This window comes from Brassica napus, chromosome C6, assembly GCF_020379485.1.
Source record: "Brassica napus cultivar Da-Ae chromosome C6, Da-Ae, whole genome shotgun sequence".
Taxonomy (NCBI): Eukaryota; Viridiplantae; Streptophyta; class Magnoliopsida; order Brassicales; family Brassicaceae; genus Brassica; species Brassica napus.
In genome coordinates, this window is record NC_063449.1 from 44,516,744 (window position 1) to 44,536,806 (window position 20,063).

The 20,063-nt window shown below is 36.6% G+C and overlaps 1 protein-coding gene, 2 long non-coding RNA genes and 1 other non-coding gene across 4 annotated transcripts; 2 read left to right on the plus strand and 2 right to left on the minus strand.

Annotated features, from left to right (window-relative positions):
• Positions 1-2,481: 2,481 nt before the first annotated feature.
• On the minus strand, positions 2,482-4,059 carry LOC125589119. The gene is made up of 2 exons (XR_007325306.1): positions 3,459-4,059; positions 2,482-3,315 (listed from the first exon to the last, which is right to left on the minus strand). It is a non-coding gene; the product is annotated as an uncharacterized LOC125589119 (long non-coding RNA).
• On the plus strand, positions 3,906-4,995 carry LOC125589118. Its single transcript, XR_007325305.1, has 4 exons — positions 3,906-3,934; positions 4,058-4,162; positions 4,312-4,410; positions 4,514-4,995. It is a non-coding gene; the product is annotated as an uncharacterized LOC125589118 (long non-coding RNA).
• Positions 4,996-5,812: 817 nt separating this feature from the next.
• On the minus strand, positions 5,813-6,737 carry LOC111206969 (kunitz trypsin inhibitor 4-like). The gene has a single exon (XM_022704473.2). It carries the CDS (start codon positions 6,576-6,578, stop codon positions 5,946-5,948), a length of 633 nt encoding a protein of 210 aa, XP_022560194.2. The 5' UTR covers positions 6,579-6,737; the 3' UTR covers positions 5,813-5,945.
• Positions 6,738-18,440: 11,703 nt separating this feature from the next.
• LOC125589518 lies at positions 18,441-18,548 on the plus strand. The gene has a single exon (XR_007325700.1). It is a non-coding gene; the product is annotated as a U6 spliceosomal RNA (small nuclear RNA).
• Positions 18,549-20,063: the final 1,515 nt, after the last annotated feature.

The window sequence follows — 20,063 nt, forward strand, 5'->3', positions numbered from 1 at the left end:
GTCACGTGGGAATAATGAAAAGTGTTAACTTATTACTAGTTAAGTAAAATGAAAACTCTATAATATAGATTCCAATTTTAGCCACCATTCGCATTGTTTTTTGTCTTTTCTACTTGGGTCAAATTTGCTAATAAGATGGATATGCGCTTCACTAGCTATATTTAAATACTGGTCATTTAGCTATCTAACTAGATGATAACAGATGGTTTTAATATTTTGCAACACTACAATTTTTATCGACCGGAAATATTGGTCTCTTAAATATATCATCGTTGTTGAAGAGTTAATGTATTACAATTTATTTTAATTATTTTTAAGATTTCATATGCACAAAAATTTAAATTTTACGGATAACACATATCATAAAAACCAGATATGCAATATCGATTGTATAATGACGAAAGGAAATTAGGTTTTCTGCTCTCAATTTGTTTACTATTGGCTCTCTATAAGTGATTTCATTTTCTACTTCTATAAAAATTATGCTTCGTTCTCCTTTCTGTTTCACTGATATGAGTTTTGTTTTGTTTTTTTTAAACTTATTTTGTGAATTACATAAATATCAATTTAAAAATATGGACACCTGTAAAAATTAGTTGCACTCCATATACATATCTAAGAATCAAAACTATGAAGAAAATCACCGGCAATTTCTATTCACAGGTTAGTGATCAAATCTAATATATCAAGCTGTTATAGAATATAAGTGCACACTCGAAATATAAATGTCTATCTAGTATATATATTCACCAGTTCAGTCTAAAAATCATGTAATTCTAGAACAACAAAACAAATTACTTATTTTATTAACCTACGCTTTTGAGGTTTAGTTACCTAAGAGTATAAGGATAAAAAAATATATATAATACTTTACCATTCTAGTATATGTAAACTATGTATAAACTAAGAACTGTTTGATTTATTAAATAATAAACCAGAAACTTATAATAAATAGTTCAAATCTCTCATTCATACAATTATAATAGATAAATAGGGTATTAGGGAGAAACAAATATTAGACGATTAATCAAATCTCGCATTCTTCAAACAAACTCAAAAAGAGGTGATTGAAATCTTGTCATGATATTTCATTAAATATTTTAGGAATAAAATCCAAGACTAAATTATTTAATCTGAATGAAATAGTATATATGTAGTACTTCCAATATTAAAAATCACTTCGACTTGAAGAAGTGTATTTCTGGGATTGTCAGGATCAAATAACATATTAGAAACTATTTATTTAAAAAATAATTTGCATACATTAAAGTATATACATTAGAGTAAGCACATTAATCAAAATCAATACATTTTGTTAATTTATAATCATGTTTTTGGTAAATAAATAAAAACAAATATTTTATTTACTTTATGTGGTATATAATTAAACTTTAGTGATATTGACATAGATATATATAATATATTTTTTATATAAATATTTATTAGTGACACTTTCTACTCATATAATTTTATTAGCATTTGTATATTTGATGTAATAAAATTTAAACTGTTAATCATAAAACTTTTAATGTTAATTTTTTAATACAAATTTAAAATTAAAATATTAAGATCTCAATAATTTTTCACTGCAAATTTTGAAATTAACATATTTGTATGTTTTTATATAGTATATCATTTAATTTAAATGATATATATATATAAATATCTACTAATGAGAGTTCATATTAATACGATTTATGATCATTTGTATTTCGGTCGAACAAAAAAAAGGTTAAATCGATCACAAAATTTAATGTTGGGATTTTTACTATTTTTAGTAATTTATAGTCTTTTGAAAAATTTCAAAATATAACACATAAGAAAGAACCTATTTTTTATTATATGTTTAATATGATTGTTTAATGTTTTTTTAATAATATAAAATTAAACAAAAAAAGAGAGAAGATACACAAAAATGTTATCAAATATGTATGATTCATAATCATTAATTGTCATATATATATATATATATATATATATTAACCATATTACATAATTCATAGCTTTTATTTACGAAAAGAATTGAGAATATTATTTTGTACATTACTAATCAATTTGTTAGTTAGTTTAATAAAAAATATAACATATATTTTTGTAGAGCAATTTATTTTTCTAATGATTCTTAGAATCATCCTAATGATGACACGTGACTACAAAAACATTTTGTAATGTTCCATAATTAATATATAAGAAATCTTGTTGACCAATTTAATTTTCAGATTGAAGCTTTTTAATTTTTTTAAGAAAATAGCGTTCGAGACCATCTTATATTTTTGTATACTCTTAATCACCGAGATTAATTTAAATCACGAAGTATATGACATAGTTTTCATGAACATAACCTATTTCATAAGATTGGTATATGACATAGTTTTCATGAACATAACCTATTTCATAAGATTGGTCTTTTTCACATACAAGTAAGAGACCAATGTGAATCTTAAAATTAGGGAGAGAACTTTAGAGAAAAACAAAGAAGCAAAGGAAAGATGGTTTAATGATCGATGAACAAAGAAAACAGCACATACAGATAGAGTTATATTATTGGTTGTAAGTTATAACTCTTTCCTCTTAATTCTGTAGTCTTTAATTTCTTTCAGATAATAGACATAGTCTTGGAGGAAGTCTCTGTCCCTGTAGCTTTCACGAACCGAACCGGGAATGGCGAAGAATTTAAAGCCAAACGCCGAACACCATCGTCGTCCATATATATCCCTACATTGAAGCAATAGTTTGTGATAGCACAAACTGCAATCTTGTAGCCTATCTCCACCTTTCTTGATCTGGAAGAAACTCCACTTGGAATCTTCTCCAGGTTCTGGCTTACGAGTTACGACCAGTCCCTACGAAAGTCTTTCTACCATCGGACGTAACGATCTACCAGTAGGTTGACTCAACGCAGATCGGAGGTTTAGTGTCCATCTCGATGTTTTTGGTTGCAGTGAACATTTTGGTATTGGGACTTGCAAACCTGTTTGGCGGGCTTATTCTCATCATTCACAATGTGAGTGACTTAACGTTTTTTGTGTGTTGTGTTTCATAATGGGAGTGAATGCAAAGGTTGAAGGATGTACTTACATGTTGAAGCACCAGAACCAGAACCAGCGGCAGATGAGATAATTAACACCGAGGCTTGTGATGGCTTCTATCAGACCTCCATATACAAATGCTTTTCAAGATCTCCACTTTACGTCCTTCAACAACTGGTCCTGTAACAGCTGGTGGTCTCACTAAAGGTTGGGTTAGAGTTCCTTCTTCCAGCGAACTCACTGGGAGTGGTGGAATATCAATTCCACGAATTGGTGCTCCCGTCACCTGAGTCAATCACACCCAGACGGAAGCAGAAAGGTATGAATGAGAATGACTACAAAGTATCAATCATCAACTTCAACGCAAACAATAAAGGTTAAAGCAGCCTTTACGTCTTCAGAGAACTATATTGAGAAGAGAAAACAAACCTTCCAAGAACAGTAGCAAGAGTGTTGAGATAAGTATGAATCATCTGCTCCCTCGTTGGCGCTGGATCCTTGGGAAACTCCATTACAATCAGCCAATGATTATAGTCGCATCCTGGAAGCATTATCGTCTCCCTCTGCTCGTTGCTGCTGCTCCTTCTCGCCGAGTAATCCGAATCCACAGTCGAAGCCTTGACAATCGCAACCCGAGGGCGGGACCCGGCGGTGGAGATGCTCTAGAGCAGAGGATTCAATTTTTCGGTAAGGCGGATATGGGAGGAGAGCACCGAGTTCTTCGTCGACTTCAACTTTTCTTCTCCTCTCAATATCACAAAACCAATACCTAGCTACACGTGTATAACAAGAAAGCCTAGGTTCTCTCTTCTCTTCTCTTCCTCAGGTTTTGTTCTTCTTTTTTTTTCTGATGATTGCTTTTCTCGTGATGTGAGTAATCATGTTACTGTAACTGTGTCTTGCAGGTTGGTCGATAGGTTCTGTTTTGTGCACAATTTTGATAGGACCGGAAGACCTGTTTGTGTTCTGTTTTTGTTCAGTGTTGTCAACAAATCGTTTTATGATTATGAACGGTTCCTCTTGTGCAGGCACTTTACTTTTGTGCTCCCTTCCGTGAATAGTTGCTTGAATACTACACAAATAATAAAAGTGAGGAGAATCTCTTGACTTGCTTGGCTGATTTGTTTTCTCATGTGATTATGATCCCTAACTCCTGTGTGTTTGATGGATGTGTACTACTTGGGTGTTTTGTTTTTATTCTCCTGTGTTGAGAGCATCATGTCACTACAGATAATATGGACATTGTGGTGGTGCTAATTTTATTGCCCTTTTTTCCCAATAGATAAGTTCTCAGAAGAAGAAGACAGGAGTTATTGCTCCCAAGCGCTTTGTACAGAGGTTGAAGAAACAAAATGTACTTTTTCGGAGTTATATGCATCAGGTTCCCTACCTACTTTGCGTTCCTGCCTTATCTTCTCAAAGAAACAGTTTTAAGGAAACATAGCGTTTTGATTAAACTGTTGTGTTACTATATTCTCATGAAGGATGCACATGAGTTCCTTAATTATTTGCTAAATGAACTTGATGACATCTTAGAGAAAGAGGCAAAAACGGACAATGAAACTTCATCATCTCCTGGAAAGATTTCAAATGGACCAAAACTTCTTCAGGCAAATGGTGTTCATAAAGAGCCTACTGTTACATGGGTGCACAAGATTTTTCAGGTAACGATCAGTTCCTTTTGGCTTCATTACTATACCAGAGTAAAGCTTAACCGAGTCCCCAAACCAAACCAGATCATAAAGTGATCTCAAGGTGTTTTAGCATGTGCAAACTATATTTGTATACTTCTAGCACAAAGTCTTAATTTTCTCTCTTCCCACAAAACCTGATCAAAGCCATAATCTCAACGTCATGTTCCCTCTTCTCACCAAACCAAGATCAAAGCCATAATCACCAAACCAAGATCAAAGCCATAATCTCAAAGTCATATTCCCTCTTCTCACCAAACCAAGAGTAACCATTTTTTTAAAAAAAATCTCTTGTTGTATATCACAGATATGACATCTTCTTCTCAAAACACCTTTCAAGAATCAAATGCTAATACATTTGATCAATATTTTGATTAAACCTTTGAGAATTTTACCATTTGTCATCAAGAAGAAACAAGGAAACAAAGAAAAATGTTTAATATTATTTTATTTTTAAAAACCCTAAAATAAGAGATTTGCAATGGAGACATAAAAATCTCAAGTTTCTTAACTAAGTCTCTTAATCAACTTTATTCCTTAAATACTATTAAAAATCAATTAAGAGACCGTTAATGGGTACGTAGGATAAAGATGCTCTTACATGTCTTAATTGCAAGTTGTTCCTCAGGTAATTAACTATTTTTCTTTTTTTCTTTAATTAATAATTACCCTAAGAAACACACTTAATTAAGAGACTCCAATAAACATGCTCTATATAACCTTGAAAGACAAAAGTCCCAAAAAAAGCTATTAGGACAGTTTTCTTAACAAAAAAAAATTAGGAGAGTATTTGTCACGAACTCTAGTAAAGCTGTTCAAACCTGGCTTTACGCTGCTGCGACAACAAGTAATGGCTTCCTAAGGAATTAAGTAAGGCTGTCCACGACCACGAGTTCGACGTTGTACTTTGTCCATTGCATTTCTTGCAACTTTTCACATAACCTGAAATATCAAATGTTCACATTGAACCATTCCCAGTTTGCAAAGCTCCTAAGCTATATTTTTTTATGGGTGCCCATTCGAAAAAAGAAAGTGTTTAGTTTAGTTTCCAAGTTATGTGAATCTTAAACTAGAGAGAGAATTAAAAAGAAATAAGAAACAAAGAAAATTTCTTTTATTCCATATATGAAGGTTGATGAAAAAGATACGAAGAAATCAGATAGCGTTTTATTATAGTAGTAAGTTATTACTCTAATCTTCTTAATTATGTAGTCGTTAATTTCTCTCAGATAATAGACATAGTCTTGGACAAAGTCTCTGTCTCAGTAGCGCCCACGAACATAACCGGGAATGGCGTGGAGCTTAAAGTCAAACGCCGAACGCCATCTTTGTCCACAAATACCCCGACATCGATGCAGTCTTTATCATTAGGACAAAACACAATATTATAGCCACGAAAAAAATCTTCATTTTTCTTGACCTGGAAGAAACTCTTCGACGAATCTTTTCTAGGTTCTGGCTTAGGTCCAGCCGCTATTAAAGTCTCCACAATGGGCATGCCGGATGCAGCGACCCACCAATAGGTTGACTGAACGCAGATCGTAGCTTTGACATCCATCTCGATGTTAAGGTTCTCTGACTCGGGAACAAACCCAACTCTAGACTTCCAGTTTGAGAATCTTACGGGAATGCCCATGTTGGCGTCTGAAGCTTTCTGCCCGATATAGAGGGGACATTGCTTGTTACCAAGGGGGGAAAGAGTGAGGCCGCCACCGTCAGCGCCGAAGAAGGCGGGGATAACGTAGTAACTACCGTCGAATATGATTTCATCATCAATGTCGAGAACTGGTCCGCCTGCGTTTGCTGTCGCAGCTAAAACCGCGGTTAAGGCAATAAGGAAGTAAAACATAGGATTCATCGTTTTTCTAGTTTATGTAATTGATTAGATTTGAGTGTAGTGGATGAAGAAAGTGTGAGTTCATGTGATCGGTATTTATGCACGGATGTGTACACATACAGAATACAGCTTTGTATAAGCTACGCTAGGTTTTGAATTATTAACTTTAAAATTAAGCAAGTACATTGAGATTTGAGAAGATGCTTATCTTTTTAATAGTATTTTTGTTTACTATACTTTCCAACCAATGAACACGTCGAGAACATGGTCGGATTTAAAAAATTTGGGGCCATAAACAATTACGAAAAACTTTAATAATAATATCATAACTAGGTGATAATCCGCGCTTTGCGCGGGGTGAATTGACTCGGTGATTTAATGTTTGACATCCAAAATAGAGTATGTATTTGCAATATATGATTGATAAAGTAGGACTTTATAACAACGGAAGAAAGTTTCAAGAACGGTAAAAACATATTTAAACAATAGAATAACTCTCTTATAACTAAAAAGCTCATTTATTATTAAGATGCATAATTAAAGAATTTATCATAAACGTATCCAAAATTCTCCCAGACACAGTTCCAGAGAAAAACCTTTACACCCTGTACCCAAAGCTGACCTAACCTTTTAACCCACGGTTCTTTCCCTTTGTCGGCTTTTATCCTCTGTAAAACCCTGTAAATTTTCAAATAATTACTACTTTAAGCTATATCCAACGGATAATAGATAGCTCCCACAAATTACCCTACCGGCTCTGCAGTCTCCTCCGCCGGGTTCAGCCCCCGACTCCGTCGGTGGGTCAGCCAGGGCCCTCCTATGCCGTCTCCGTTCTGTTCTCGCATCTCAGCCTCATACAGTCTCTGTACTCTCTCTCTACCGGAGCTGTCTTTATGGATGAGATAAGATAGCTACCTTTCTCAAATCTTGGGTTGTTATAACCTCCTAATAGTACTGCCTCCAACAACTTGATATAGCATTAATCAGCATTTACTGACCTTGGAAAGTCGAGATCTCACCATCTTTTTAAGATACTCTCCATACTGGGTCTGGTTATACTAAATCTCCTTTCAGCTTGAATTACTTGTGCCACTCCCACCATGTCTCGCCGCTACTCTCGTTCAGACAAGGAAAAATGGAGTGCGGCCGCTCCCCCGCCACCTCCGCCTACTCGCCGTGCTCCTATTCGCATTCCAGACAGTGACCCTGCCGCTCTAATAGCGGAAAACAAGCTCACTATCATTGGTAGGGTTACAAACCCACGTTTCCAGAGACCTCGAGCTGTTATCGACTTCTTACCCCAAGTCTGGAATTTGGAAGGGCACGTTGAAGGCCGTGAACTGGGGCTCGACAAATTCCAGTTTCGTTTCGTTTCAGAACACGAGCTTCAAACGGTTCTTGACAAAGGCCCGTACCATTACAAAAGATGGATGTTGATACTACAAAGATGGGAACCGGTGGTGTCGGAAAACTTCCCTTCTCAGATATCCTTTTGGGTGAAAATCCATGGTATCCCCCTCCACTACTGGAATGAAAAAGCTGTTGAAACTATCAGCGATGCACTTGGACATGTCTCAAGCCAAAACGCCAAAGAAGCAAAGTTTCGTGTAGAAGTGAATGGGCTCCTTCCACTTGAAATGAAAATGGAAATCTTGCTCCCCTCTGAAGAAGTTACAGAAGTGGAGTTTCAATACCTAAAGATAGAGAAACACTGTTTCACTTGTTTCTCTCTCCTTCATGAAGAGGAGGACTGTCCCTCTCGCCCAAGAGGAGCTCGAGCTCCTAAGGATAGACCCCTCGGTATTACTCAGGCCATTGCTCTCCAGCGAATCGAAGCTGATAAAAAGAGACACGATGATAAACGAGGCTATAGACGACCTGCTCCTCAACAATCTGCCCCAAATAATCCTTCCCTGACGAATCGGGAGGAGCATCGCCATTACTCTGATAATAGAGACTCTCATCTGTTGCCTTCAGACCCTGCCTCCCATCGGGATTATCATCGCCATTACTCTGAGAATAGAGGCTCTCGTTCGCTGCATGTAAACCCTGCCTCGCATCACTCTAACAGACCTAGCGGGGGCTCTTTTGAGCCTCGAAGCCAGCATGATGAAACTGTTAGAACCCCTGCAGCATCAGCCACCAGAGGATCGATCAGGAGGGGATCAGGAGGATCGATCGCAGACGGCCAAATCATCTATCCAGTGAATCAGAACAACAGTGGAGGGCAATCTAACTCTAGGGAGAGAATTCCCACTCGTGATCGGTTGTCAGGACAATCCCAGGAATACAGAGTTCCTGCCATGGAGCGCCTCTCTGGTGGAGATACATCAATGGTTCCGGTAATTGAATTACAGGATAATGGAGGGGAAGTTGCAGTGGAACCCGCGTTACAACCCTCACATTTGGCATCTGGCTCCAGGGTTCCGGCCTCTCTGCGCCTAGGAAGCCCAAGTGTTTCAGGCAACAGGAATAAAGCTAAGGCTACAGCAGCAGCAGCGTTAAGCAAACAAGCTGGGAAGCGAAATGTGTCAAAAACCACGAGCAATAAACGGGTAGCTAGAAGCCCAATGCAAGTACTAAGCCTCTCAAAAAGCATTGCAGCACGATCCAAGAATCCCCCCGTAGGAGACTATGCCCAGCTCGCTATGCAAATGAATTTACGGGGCCAGGTTCAAGCCGCAAGAGACAGGATTCGAGTAATCCCATTACGGTGAATATACTGTCGACTAATAAGGAAGGGGCGGATTTTCGGTCCCATCTCCCTCCTCTTCCTTAGTAATTATGAGCTGGAATTGTCAGGGCTTGGGAAACGTTCTGACAATTCGCAGAGTGAAGGAGTTACATCGGACTCTCTCACCGGATATCATGTTTCTCATGAAGACAAAAAACTCCGATGAATTCATCAAATCAAAGCTGGACAGTATGCAGTATCCCAATTATTTCTCAATCCCACCAGTTGGCTTGAGTGGCGGCCTCACTTTGCTATGGAAGGAGGGGGTTGAGATCAAAATTATAGAGTCATGTGCCCATTTCATCGATGCTGAAGTGGTTTTCAAAGGAACATCAGCCTTTGTAACTTTTGTTTATGGCGAGCCAGTGGCAGGGAATAGAGCGGATTTCTGGAACACTCTTACGAGAGTGGGTGCAAACAGAGAGGAAGCATGGCTATTGACAGGGGATTTTAATGATATATTGGATAATTCGGAGAAGGAAGGAGGGCCTGAGCGATGCGAGCGCTCCTTCACGGCTTTCCGATCTTTTGTTTCACGAAACGGACTATGGAACCTTAAGCACTCCGGAAATCAACTCTCATGGAGAGGAGTACGATACACTCATCATATCAAGTCTAGACTGGACCGCTCCTTGGTTAATTGCTCCTGGTCAGAGTCATTCCCAATGGGCAGGAGTGTATATCTCAGATATGAAGGGTCTGACCACATACCAGTGATTACTTACCTCAATACTGCAATGCAAAAACGCAGGGGGCTTTTCAGATTCAATCGATCATATACTGAGAATGATGAGGTTACACAGCTAGTGGATGCTGCCTGGAATCATCACCCTCTCGATTCAGTCATTACAAAACTCAACTCTGTCCGTCGGAGCATCATCAAATGGGCTAAAGAACAGAATGTAAAGAGCAACCTTGTTATCCAATCTGCCCAACAAGCTCTTGAAGAAGCGCTATCAATGCCAGTTGCAGACTTACCTCATATCCAAACTCTCACTAATACATTACTGGTTGCTTATAGAGAAGAGGAAAGTTTTTGGCTACAAAGAAGCCGGATTCAATGGCTTAAGAAGGGGGACAGGAACACCGGCTTCTTCCATGCGGCCACTAGGAAGAGGAGAGCGCTCAATAATCTCTCAGTGATAGAAAAAGAGAATGGCGAGGAAGTGTTTGAGGAAGCTCAGATCTCTTCGGTCATTGCAGATTACTACAAGGAGATGTTCACCACAAACAGCAACTCTGACTTCTCTCTAGTCCAAGCCTGTATTGTTAATAAGATTACTCCAGAGATGAATAGTCGGCTTATAGAAATTCCATCAGACAAGGAGATCGAGGAGGTAGCTCGGTCGATAAATGGAGGAAAGGCCCCGGGCCCGGATGGTTTCTCAGCAAAGTTCTATCACTCTTATTGGCATATCATTGGGAAAGATGTAATCACTGATGTCAGGAGCTTCTTTGTCACCGGAATAATACATCCACAGCAGAATGAGACTTATGTTCGATTGATTCCCAAAGGCTCGGGACCGCGAAAGGTTGCGGACTATCGACCGATAGCTCTCTGCAACACTCATTACAAGATCATTGCCAAAATCCTTACTCGACGCCTCAAGCCTCTGCTGCCAGATCTTATCTCCAAGACGCAATCAGCTTTTGTAGCGGGACGAGCTATCTCGGACAACGTCCTCATTACGCATGAAACCTTACATTATCTCCGAACTTCAGAGGCGAAAAAATATTGCTCCATGGCGGTGAAAACCGATATGAGCAAGGCTTATGATCGCATAGAGTGGGGTTTTATTAAAGCAGTCCTGGCCCAGCTTGGTTTTGACCCGATATGGGTCTCTTGGATCTTGGCGTGTGTTGAATCAGTGTCGTACTCTTTTCTGATCAATGGTTCACCTTCCGGTCATGTCACTCCTTCGCGTGGAATACGGCAAGGTGATCCGCTCTCACCATACTTGTTCATCATGTGTACAGAAGTCCTCTCAGCGATGTGTACTAAGGCGCAACTAAACGGTACTATGGCGGGGGTGAGGGTAGCACGGAACTGTCCTCCGATTAATCATCTATTGTTCGCGGACGATACGATGTTTTTTTGCAAATCAACACCCGCCTGTGTCACTACTCTGAAGACGATCTTAGAGAGTTATGAAAAGGTATCTGGACAACGAATCAACCTGCTGAAGTCGTCTATCACTTTCTCGGCTAAGACCCCTGGTGAGGTTAAAGCTCGAGTGAAGACTGAGCTGTCTATCCCGGCAGAGGGAGGGATTGGCAAATATTTGGGCCTCCCCGAAAACTTTGGCCGCAAAAAGAGAGACATATTTGCGGCAATTCTTGATCGCATCAGACAGAAGGCGCATAGCTGGACATCTCGGTTCCTATCAGGCGCCGGTAAACAAGTCCTCCTCAAATCTGTCCTTGCTGCAATACCGTGCTATACGATGTCATGTTTCAAGTTGCCTATCTCTCTATGCAAACAAATACAATCCCTCCTTACTCGTTTTTGGTGGGATGCAAACCCGGAAAATAAAAAAATGTGTTGGGTTGCATGGTCTACTCTCACACTGCCCAAATATGCTGGTGGCTTAGGTTTCAAAGACATTGAGACTTTTAATGATGCCATGCTCGCTAAAATTGGCTGGCGCCTTATACAGTTTCCAGACTCGTTGCTGGCACAAGTGCTGCTCGGAAAATATGCTAAAGCCTCCTCTTTCATGGAGTGTGAAAGCCCATCATCAGCTTCCCACGGATGGAGAAGTATCTTGGCAGGTCGGGAGGTTCTAAGAAAAGGACTCGGTTGGGTGGTTGGGAATGGAGAAAACATCAAGGTGTGGGGGGATCCTTGGCTCTCCTCCTCCTTTCCTACAGCCCCTATGGGTCCACCAACTGAGAATGCAGTATCGATGACGGTTAGTGAGCTTCTATGCCTTCTCACTAATGCCTGGGACATCCAAAAGATCAGGAACTATCTTCCTCAGTATGAAGGCATTATTAATAGGATTATCACAAGCTTTGCCCCTGCTCGCGACTCCCTTGCCTGGCTACCTGAGAAATCAGGAGAGTACACTGTGAAAACGGGTGGAGTGGAACGTGTTGGCTTGATCCCTCCTCACACAAATGAGCAGACCTTTGATTGGCTAAAGAACATATGGAACCTGAATACTTCACCCAAGGTCAAGGATTTTCTATGGAAAGTCAAAAGAAAGGCAATCCCAGTGAGTTCCAATCTAGCGACCAGAGGTATGGCTCCATTTCCTTGCGCGAAATGTGGAGGAGGTGAAGATGATCTCCACGTCTTCCTTCTCTGCCCCTTTGCTTCCCAATCATGGAGCCTACTACCAGTTTATGAATTTCCGGATGGTTCAAATAGCTCCATGGAGAGCTTATTTGCAAATGGTAAGAAGTACACCAATCTGCCTCCGGTGGGGTGTGATACCCCTGTCTGGCCCTGGCTCTTATGGAACCTTTGGAAAGCTCGAAATAAGTTGTGCTTTGAAAACAAAACCTTCACGGAGTGGGAAGTTGTGAACAAAAGCGTTATTGATGCGAAGGAGTGGGCTGCTGCTCAACTGCTCGCTGAAGAACATAACCACATATCCAATCGACAAGGTTCTCCTCCGATCATTTCCCAACCATCTCCTGGCCAAGTTCTGTGCCATGTGGATGCAGCTTGGGATCTTCGTACTGGTAACTGTGGCATAGGGGGTCTGTTCTCGGGACTGGAAGACACTAGGATCCAGCCCCTTAAGGTTTCTCGTTCTTTTGTTTCATCAGCTCTCATGGGAGAAGCTCTTGCTGTTCGTTTGGCGGTGATGACCGCCTCCTCGTCTAACGTCCGATCGCTGATAGTCCTTTCGGATTCCCAGGTTCTTATCAACATGATTAGAGCTAAGGAATCACGCCCGGAACTGTTTGGCATCTTGTTTGACATCTATCATTTTAGCTTATCTTTTGAGGATATTTCCTTCCATTTCATTCCTCGCTTATGTAATGTTGCTGCTGATAAAGTGGCTAAGGCAGCCCTGGCATCTGTAAACTCTACCTCCCTAGTCGGAGGGTGACTCTGTTTTTTCTTAATTGAATGAATCGTAGTTTGCTCAAAAAAAAGAATTTATCATAATAATTCTTAAGTAAGACGTTGAAAGCCAAAACAAAAATATAAATATAAATAGAATACTAATAAAACGAAAAAATCTTCAAATTAATAGACACTCCAACATCAACTTCAATTTGCTGGCATAGGAATTCTGTGACCATAGAAACTCCACTTTCCAAACACGATTCTATAATTGTTTATTTGTCTTTTTCTGTAGCGGGTTAACTTTTCAAATAAAATGGGTATGTGCTTCACGAGTTGTATTAGTATTAAGGGAAATTAGTAAATAATAACGTAGCTATCTAGAAGACTAGGCCTGTTGATATCTATCGAATCGTGATACATATACCGATTGATAGTCAACTATGCGACCTTCGTACCGGATTTGTTGCAAGGAGATCCAACCATCCCGAAACTTTTTACTTCTTATCCGATGTTTGCTCACACATGTGCTGGTTGAATGAGTGTGATGACTGTACGCTTAGGTCTCCTTCGGTTACAAATTGTTGGGCTCAACACGGTAATGTTGAGTTCCAAGGTTTGGATCCAATTAAACCATCAGTGCTGTCATCAAACTTCATCCTAAGCGCCTCTTTGGAGGTGAAGTTAGAGCTTGAGATTCACCTAGTCTCTTCGGTAAGCTTTGTCGGGTTTAAAGTTGATTGTGCTTGTTTCAGCGCCAAATCAAGCCAGATAGGACTCCGTACTCTCAATGTTGTCTACGGTTCTGGAGCTTCTCACCTAAAGTTCTTGCCAGTCAACATTCCGACCGCTTCTTATAGGTGTATCAACGTCGTTTTCGACTATCAATTGTTCTTTCGAACAATCGCCATGGGATCAAAAATGGAGATTCTCTTTGGGTTTCTTCATTTCGCTGAGCGTGACTCGCTCCTATATGGTCCTATCTCTAGTTGTTTTGTAAGGTTTTCTAGTTTCATTCTACCGTCGAGCTTGGCTTCGGGACTTTCTAATTCAGTTGTAAATGTTGCTCTTTGAGCCTTTTATAATATAAGTTTGTGCGCAAGAAAAAAAATACCGATTGATAGTCAATGCTTTGATCGTGGTATGCACATGGCATGTTTAGTTGTATGCAATTACTATTCTATGCACGATTATGCAATGTAAGTTAGCTCTTTGTTAAACATAAAGCTTTATTAAACTTATTGAAATGTTTTTGGATCTCGCAATATGGCTTAAATTATATTTTGGAGATGTGCGCAGATAAAGGATAATACTATTGTATATAATTTATTATCTGCTCACTTCTCGTGTGAATTTTTAAAAATGAGAAATCCATTATGACTTCTTTGGATAGTTGGTCGCTTCTTTGTTCGTCTATATATATGTATTACTCGCCAGTAATACAGAGGATTATCATTGTGTAACTCGTGTTGCCTTTTATTTCTCTCTGTTTATACTGAATTATTTTTGTTTGAACTACTATATATTGAAATTTGTAGAATTTGCACCAAAAACAAATTTGTACAACGGCCAGTAGAGTTTATTTTTTAAACATTTTGGTATAGTTCAATTTTCAAAATATTCAGCAATTTTGACTCGATCATGTATGAAAATAAACCAATCTTCTGTAGAAGATTTGTGGTGCAATGGTTTGTGATATAACATGATTTTAATAATATTTAGCATCTCATTTAGTTTTTTTAATCATTTTAGATTGCATTTAGTGGTCTACATTGCATATATATGTTCATTTGTGTGCATTAGGGATTAGATTGCACAAATGGAAGTTTGGAGCCAAAATGTGAGGTTATTCTTGTGTATTCAAGACTTTGTGGCCGATTTGGAAACCATCAAAAGTCCAGGGACCAATAATGTGAATTCAGTTATTTTGGCGGGACCCATCTCTATGCTTTTGTTTTAATATATTATATATTCGTAAATACTTACAATAAATATCAATTAGTACAACGGTTTACTCATCTTTAAAAAGGCTAACAACCCGAGTTTGAATAGAAACCATGAGATTTTTTGCATGTTTTTATGATTAAGTTTAATTAAAAGCAATTATGACTTTTACAAGTCGTCTTCCTCTTTAGACTTTTAGGTTTTCTGCAATATTGACTCCGTCTATATTATAATGATTTAATTTTTGCTCTTTCCTTATAGTGTTTCACCTCACCATTTCATTTATTTTGGTGGGATCCATCGTCATGCTTTTGTTTTAATATATTATCTATTCGTAAATACTTACAATAAATATCACTTAGTGCAGCAGTTTACACATTTTTAAAAAGGCTATCAACTCGAGTTCGAATAGAAATCATGAGATTTTTTGCATGTTTTATGATTAAGTTTAATTAAAGGCAATTATGACTTTTACAAGTCGTCTTCCTCTTTGGACTTTTAGGTTTTCTGCAATATTGTCTCCGTCTATATTATAATGATTGAGTTTTTGCTATCTCCTTAAAGTGTCCACCTCAGCATTTCATTTATTTTGGTGGGACCCATCTTCATGCTTTTGTTTTAATTTATAATCTATTCGTAAAGACTTACAATAAATATCACTTAGTACAGCGGTTTACACATCTTTAAAAAGGCTAACAACCCGAGTTCGAATAGCAACCGCGGGATTTTTGCATGTTTTTATGATTAAATTTAATTAATGGCAATTATGACTTTTACAAGTCGTCTTCCTCTTTAGGCTTTTAGGTTTTCTGCAATATTGACTCCGACGACTCATATATTTTCACGAGTTATACATCAATTTCTTCATTTTTTGCCATTTTCATGAAAACATCATGAATCTCTTTATATATACTACTCGATTATAGGATGAAAGGAGTAAAAATTATTTTTTTTGTAAGAATCCCGATTTTCGGACCGAACCAGTCTAAATCGTCACCGTTGGTATCCGAGTTACGTTTTTCCTGCGATTTTACGGCCCTTGGCGGTGAGTTTTCGAACGGGGCTGTGTAATGAATTAATGGTTGTTGGGTCATTTTAATTAACTCACGGCCTATCGCACCCAATTTCTACATAAGTCTTAAAAGGTAAAGCTGATGCGTCAGAGAGACCCAAAGAAGCCTTCTAATCGTTTATTTTTTTCACCGTCTCTAAGCTAGGGCCTAGGGTTCTCCACTTCGCCACTTAACTCTCACCTCCGATGATAAACCATTACACTCTAAACCACTATATTAAATGTCGCGTATCATTGAAACTCTCTAAATTGATAGAATTTCATAGTCCTACTGAAAACTTGATTAATATAATTTTTCTTTGTTGTTTGTTCTACTTTCCGAAGTTACTAAGATATGTACGCCATGGAGGGATTCACTAATTTCCCAGACTTGAAATCCGAATTAGAATACATTGGTAGTTTCAAGGAGGAGGTGAACAAAATCTTTTACACAGCCGACAACTACATGAACAACCAATGAAAAAGAACACAGCTTCTTGGACGGACTAAGAAAGTTCGCATAGACCTGGGAGGAGCTCATGGAGATTCATTTTTTTATTTCTGTTAAAAGATCTCGCCTTGACCATATTTATAGGGTTATGTATATTCTCTTGCTCTATGTCTAATAAAAGGTTTCACTATTGTTTGGGGTTTTGAAACTGTGGTAGATAATTATTTTCTTATACTTGCACAACTTGCGAATTTACTGGATAGCTAATGGGGATGGCAATAAGTCAGCGTATTAGATGTTGAATCTCAGCGGATATGTGGGTCTCTGTCCGACATATTCATGGGAAAAATGTTGCTAGATGTCGAATTCATAAAGATAAATCGGAAACTCTTTTAGACATCCACACATAAGATATGAAATATCAACATATAAGAAATCACAGGTTATTTTCATATCAACCTAATCAATATATTATAATATAGATTATATACAACACGGAAAACAAAAGTTAAAAGAAAAACAAAATCCCATACATAAGACTACACAATGCATCAATAACGTACCCGGCCTGCGCTTGCGCGGAGACTATGCCCCTAGTTGTTTAAGTGAGACAGTTTTAAAAGCGTTAACATCTTACTGAATACATAATTTTAATTAGCTATTGGGCATTCGGTTTTCAGTTCGATTCCGGTTCAGTTATTTCGATTCTTGGGTTCTTTAATTTTAGAGGTTTAGGATCCGTTCGGATATATAGAATATTCGGTTTGGTTTTGGTTCGGTTATTTTAGTTTCCGGTTCGATTAGATAATACAGTTAGGTTAACATACAAATTAATTTCATATTCCATTCGGTTCCATGATTTTTGGTTAGTTCGGGTTAAATAATTAAAAAAATTAATAAAAAAATTCACAAAGATGATGTTTTATATTTAATATGTTTTCCTAACTATAGATATAAGTTAAATTCAAGAATATGCCATACACATTTATGAAGATCTTTCTAAATATACATAAAAATTACATTTAAGGAGTCTAGTACAAAAGCATTTGGTGTTCAAAAAATGAGTCTTATTACACGTTTATGTGGGCATTCCTAATTTCCTTTGTACAAATTCAAGAAAACATTATACACATTCATAAAAGTCTTCATATTTATCAATATTTTTTAAAAAAATCATTTTTATTATTCAGTTTTTAATATTTATTGATTTTATAAATAAGAATATAATTGTCATTTACCCCTTTAATAAAACTAATTTTGTTATTCTGAGCTTTGGAAACTATTTAAAGAACACAAACTAAAAAAAATGTTACTTAGTAAAATTGTTTAATAATTATCTAATAAAATTACAAAAATATTTAATTATTTAGATATTTAAATTCTAATATTTTAAAACACTCTATATTTCTAGTTTTATAAATGATACCCTATGATTTTTGTAATCTTAAAAAGATTGTATGATTAGCTTTTTAGTTATTTTATTTAGAAATATTTTTAATTATTTAGTTGTATTAGATGACTAATTAAGTTGTTATCTGATATATTATAGAGTGCATAGTTAATATAAAATTTTAATTTGGTATTATCACGCGGTAGATCAAAGTTAAGTCTAAGTTATGCTTCTATTTTAATAATGTTGTTTTCAGATACATTTTGCAAAAATGATATTTAGTTATTGTCCCTTCGGAGACATCAGACATCTAATAAAATTGGAATGATATAGAGAATATTAGCATGGCCTTTTTGTAAGGATGACTAGACCTGGGCACGGATCGGATATCCGGGTTTTTGAAGGTATTTGTGATTTGCTTCGTATACCACAGATATTTAATTTTTCGATTTGATTTGTTTCGGAAAAATACGGATATTCGGAAAAACGGATATCTGAAAATAAATAGATATTTGCAAATATTTACGAATACTTAATGATATCTCATATATTTTGATTAATGCAAATAATCTTAAAATTTTGATACAAATTTGTTTTGTAAAATATTTTTTGCATGATATATAAGATAAAAAATTAAAAAAAAAATAGTGAATCTACATATTTTATAAAATTTTTAAACTTAGTTAACAATTATAATAAGACAAAACTTAAGATAAAATTATAACTGTCATAAATTTATTCATTCTTTTTAATGTAATATTTTTATATAAGTAATAATGTGAATAGAATTTGTTAAATCATATGTTAGAGTAACAATTATATAATTTTATACATTTAAAACTTTAAATATAATCAAGATATACCTGTATTTATATATTACCAGATCGGATCGGATATCCGCTTTTCAAAATTTTAATATTTGTGATTTGCTTCGATTTTAACGGATATTGATTTTTAGTATTTGTTTTGCTTTGAAAGTTTACGGATATCTAGAATTTTCGAATCGAATCAAAATGAATAACAAATTGAATCAAATTTAACGAATAAAATGTTCAGCTCTAAGGATGACCACGCAAATTGAAAAATGGTCCAAATTTTCCTTGTAAGAAAGTGATCTTTAATTATTTTATTCAAATTCTCTTACATTCAAACACGTTAAAACACGTCCGAGAAGATGATCTAGTATTTTTTTTTTTGTCAACAAGATGATCTAGTATAAACTACACTTTCCAAGCACGATTGGATAATTGTTTATTTATCTTTTTCTATAACGGGTTAACTTTACTAATAAAAAGGGCATGTGATTCACGAGTTCTATTTAGTATTAGTTAATAATAACGTAGCTATCTAGAAGCTATCTAGGACCTGTTGATATCTATCGAATTAAATATACCGATTGATAGTCAATGCTTTGATTCGTGGTCTGCACATGGCATGTTTAGTTTTATACTATTATATGCATATTATGCAACGTAAAACGGTGATTAATCCGAGGTTCTTAGAGTGGAGTTCTTATCGGAAGTTAAGAAACTGTTTTTTAATTTTTAACTAAAAAAACTAAGAACCGGTTCTTAAAATCATTCTTAACTTCCGTTAAAAACCCCATAGAACATGATTAACCCGGAGTTTTTAGGATGGAATTCTTAGCGGAAGTTAAGAAACTGTTTCTTAACTTCCGCTACGAATTTCACTGTAAAAACCCCGAGTTAATCATGGTATAAGCTCTTTGTTAAACATAAAGCTTTTATTAAACTTATTGAAATGTGTTTGGATCTAGCGATATGGCTCAAATTATATTTTGGAGATGTGCGCAGATAAAGGATAATACTAATGTATATGATTTATTATCTGCTCACTTCTAGTGTGATTTTTTTTTTTAAAAAAAAAGAGAAATCCATTATGACTTCTATGGATA

Coding starts and splice junctions, on each gene's coding strand:
- LOC111206969 (XM_022704473.2), bottom strand. CDS start 6,578: ATGAATCCTATGTTTTACTTCCTTATTGCCTTAACCGCGGTTTTAGCT.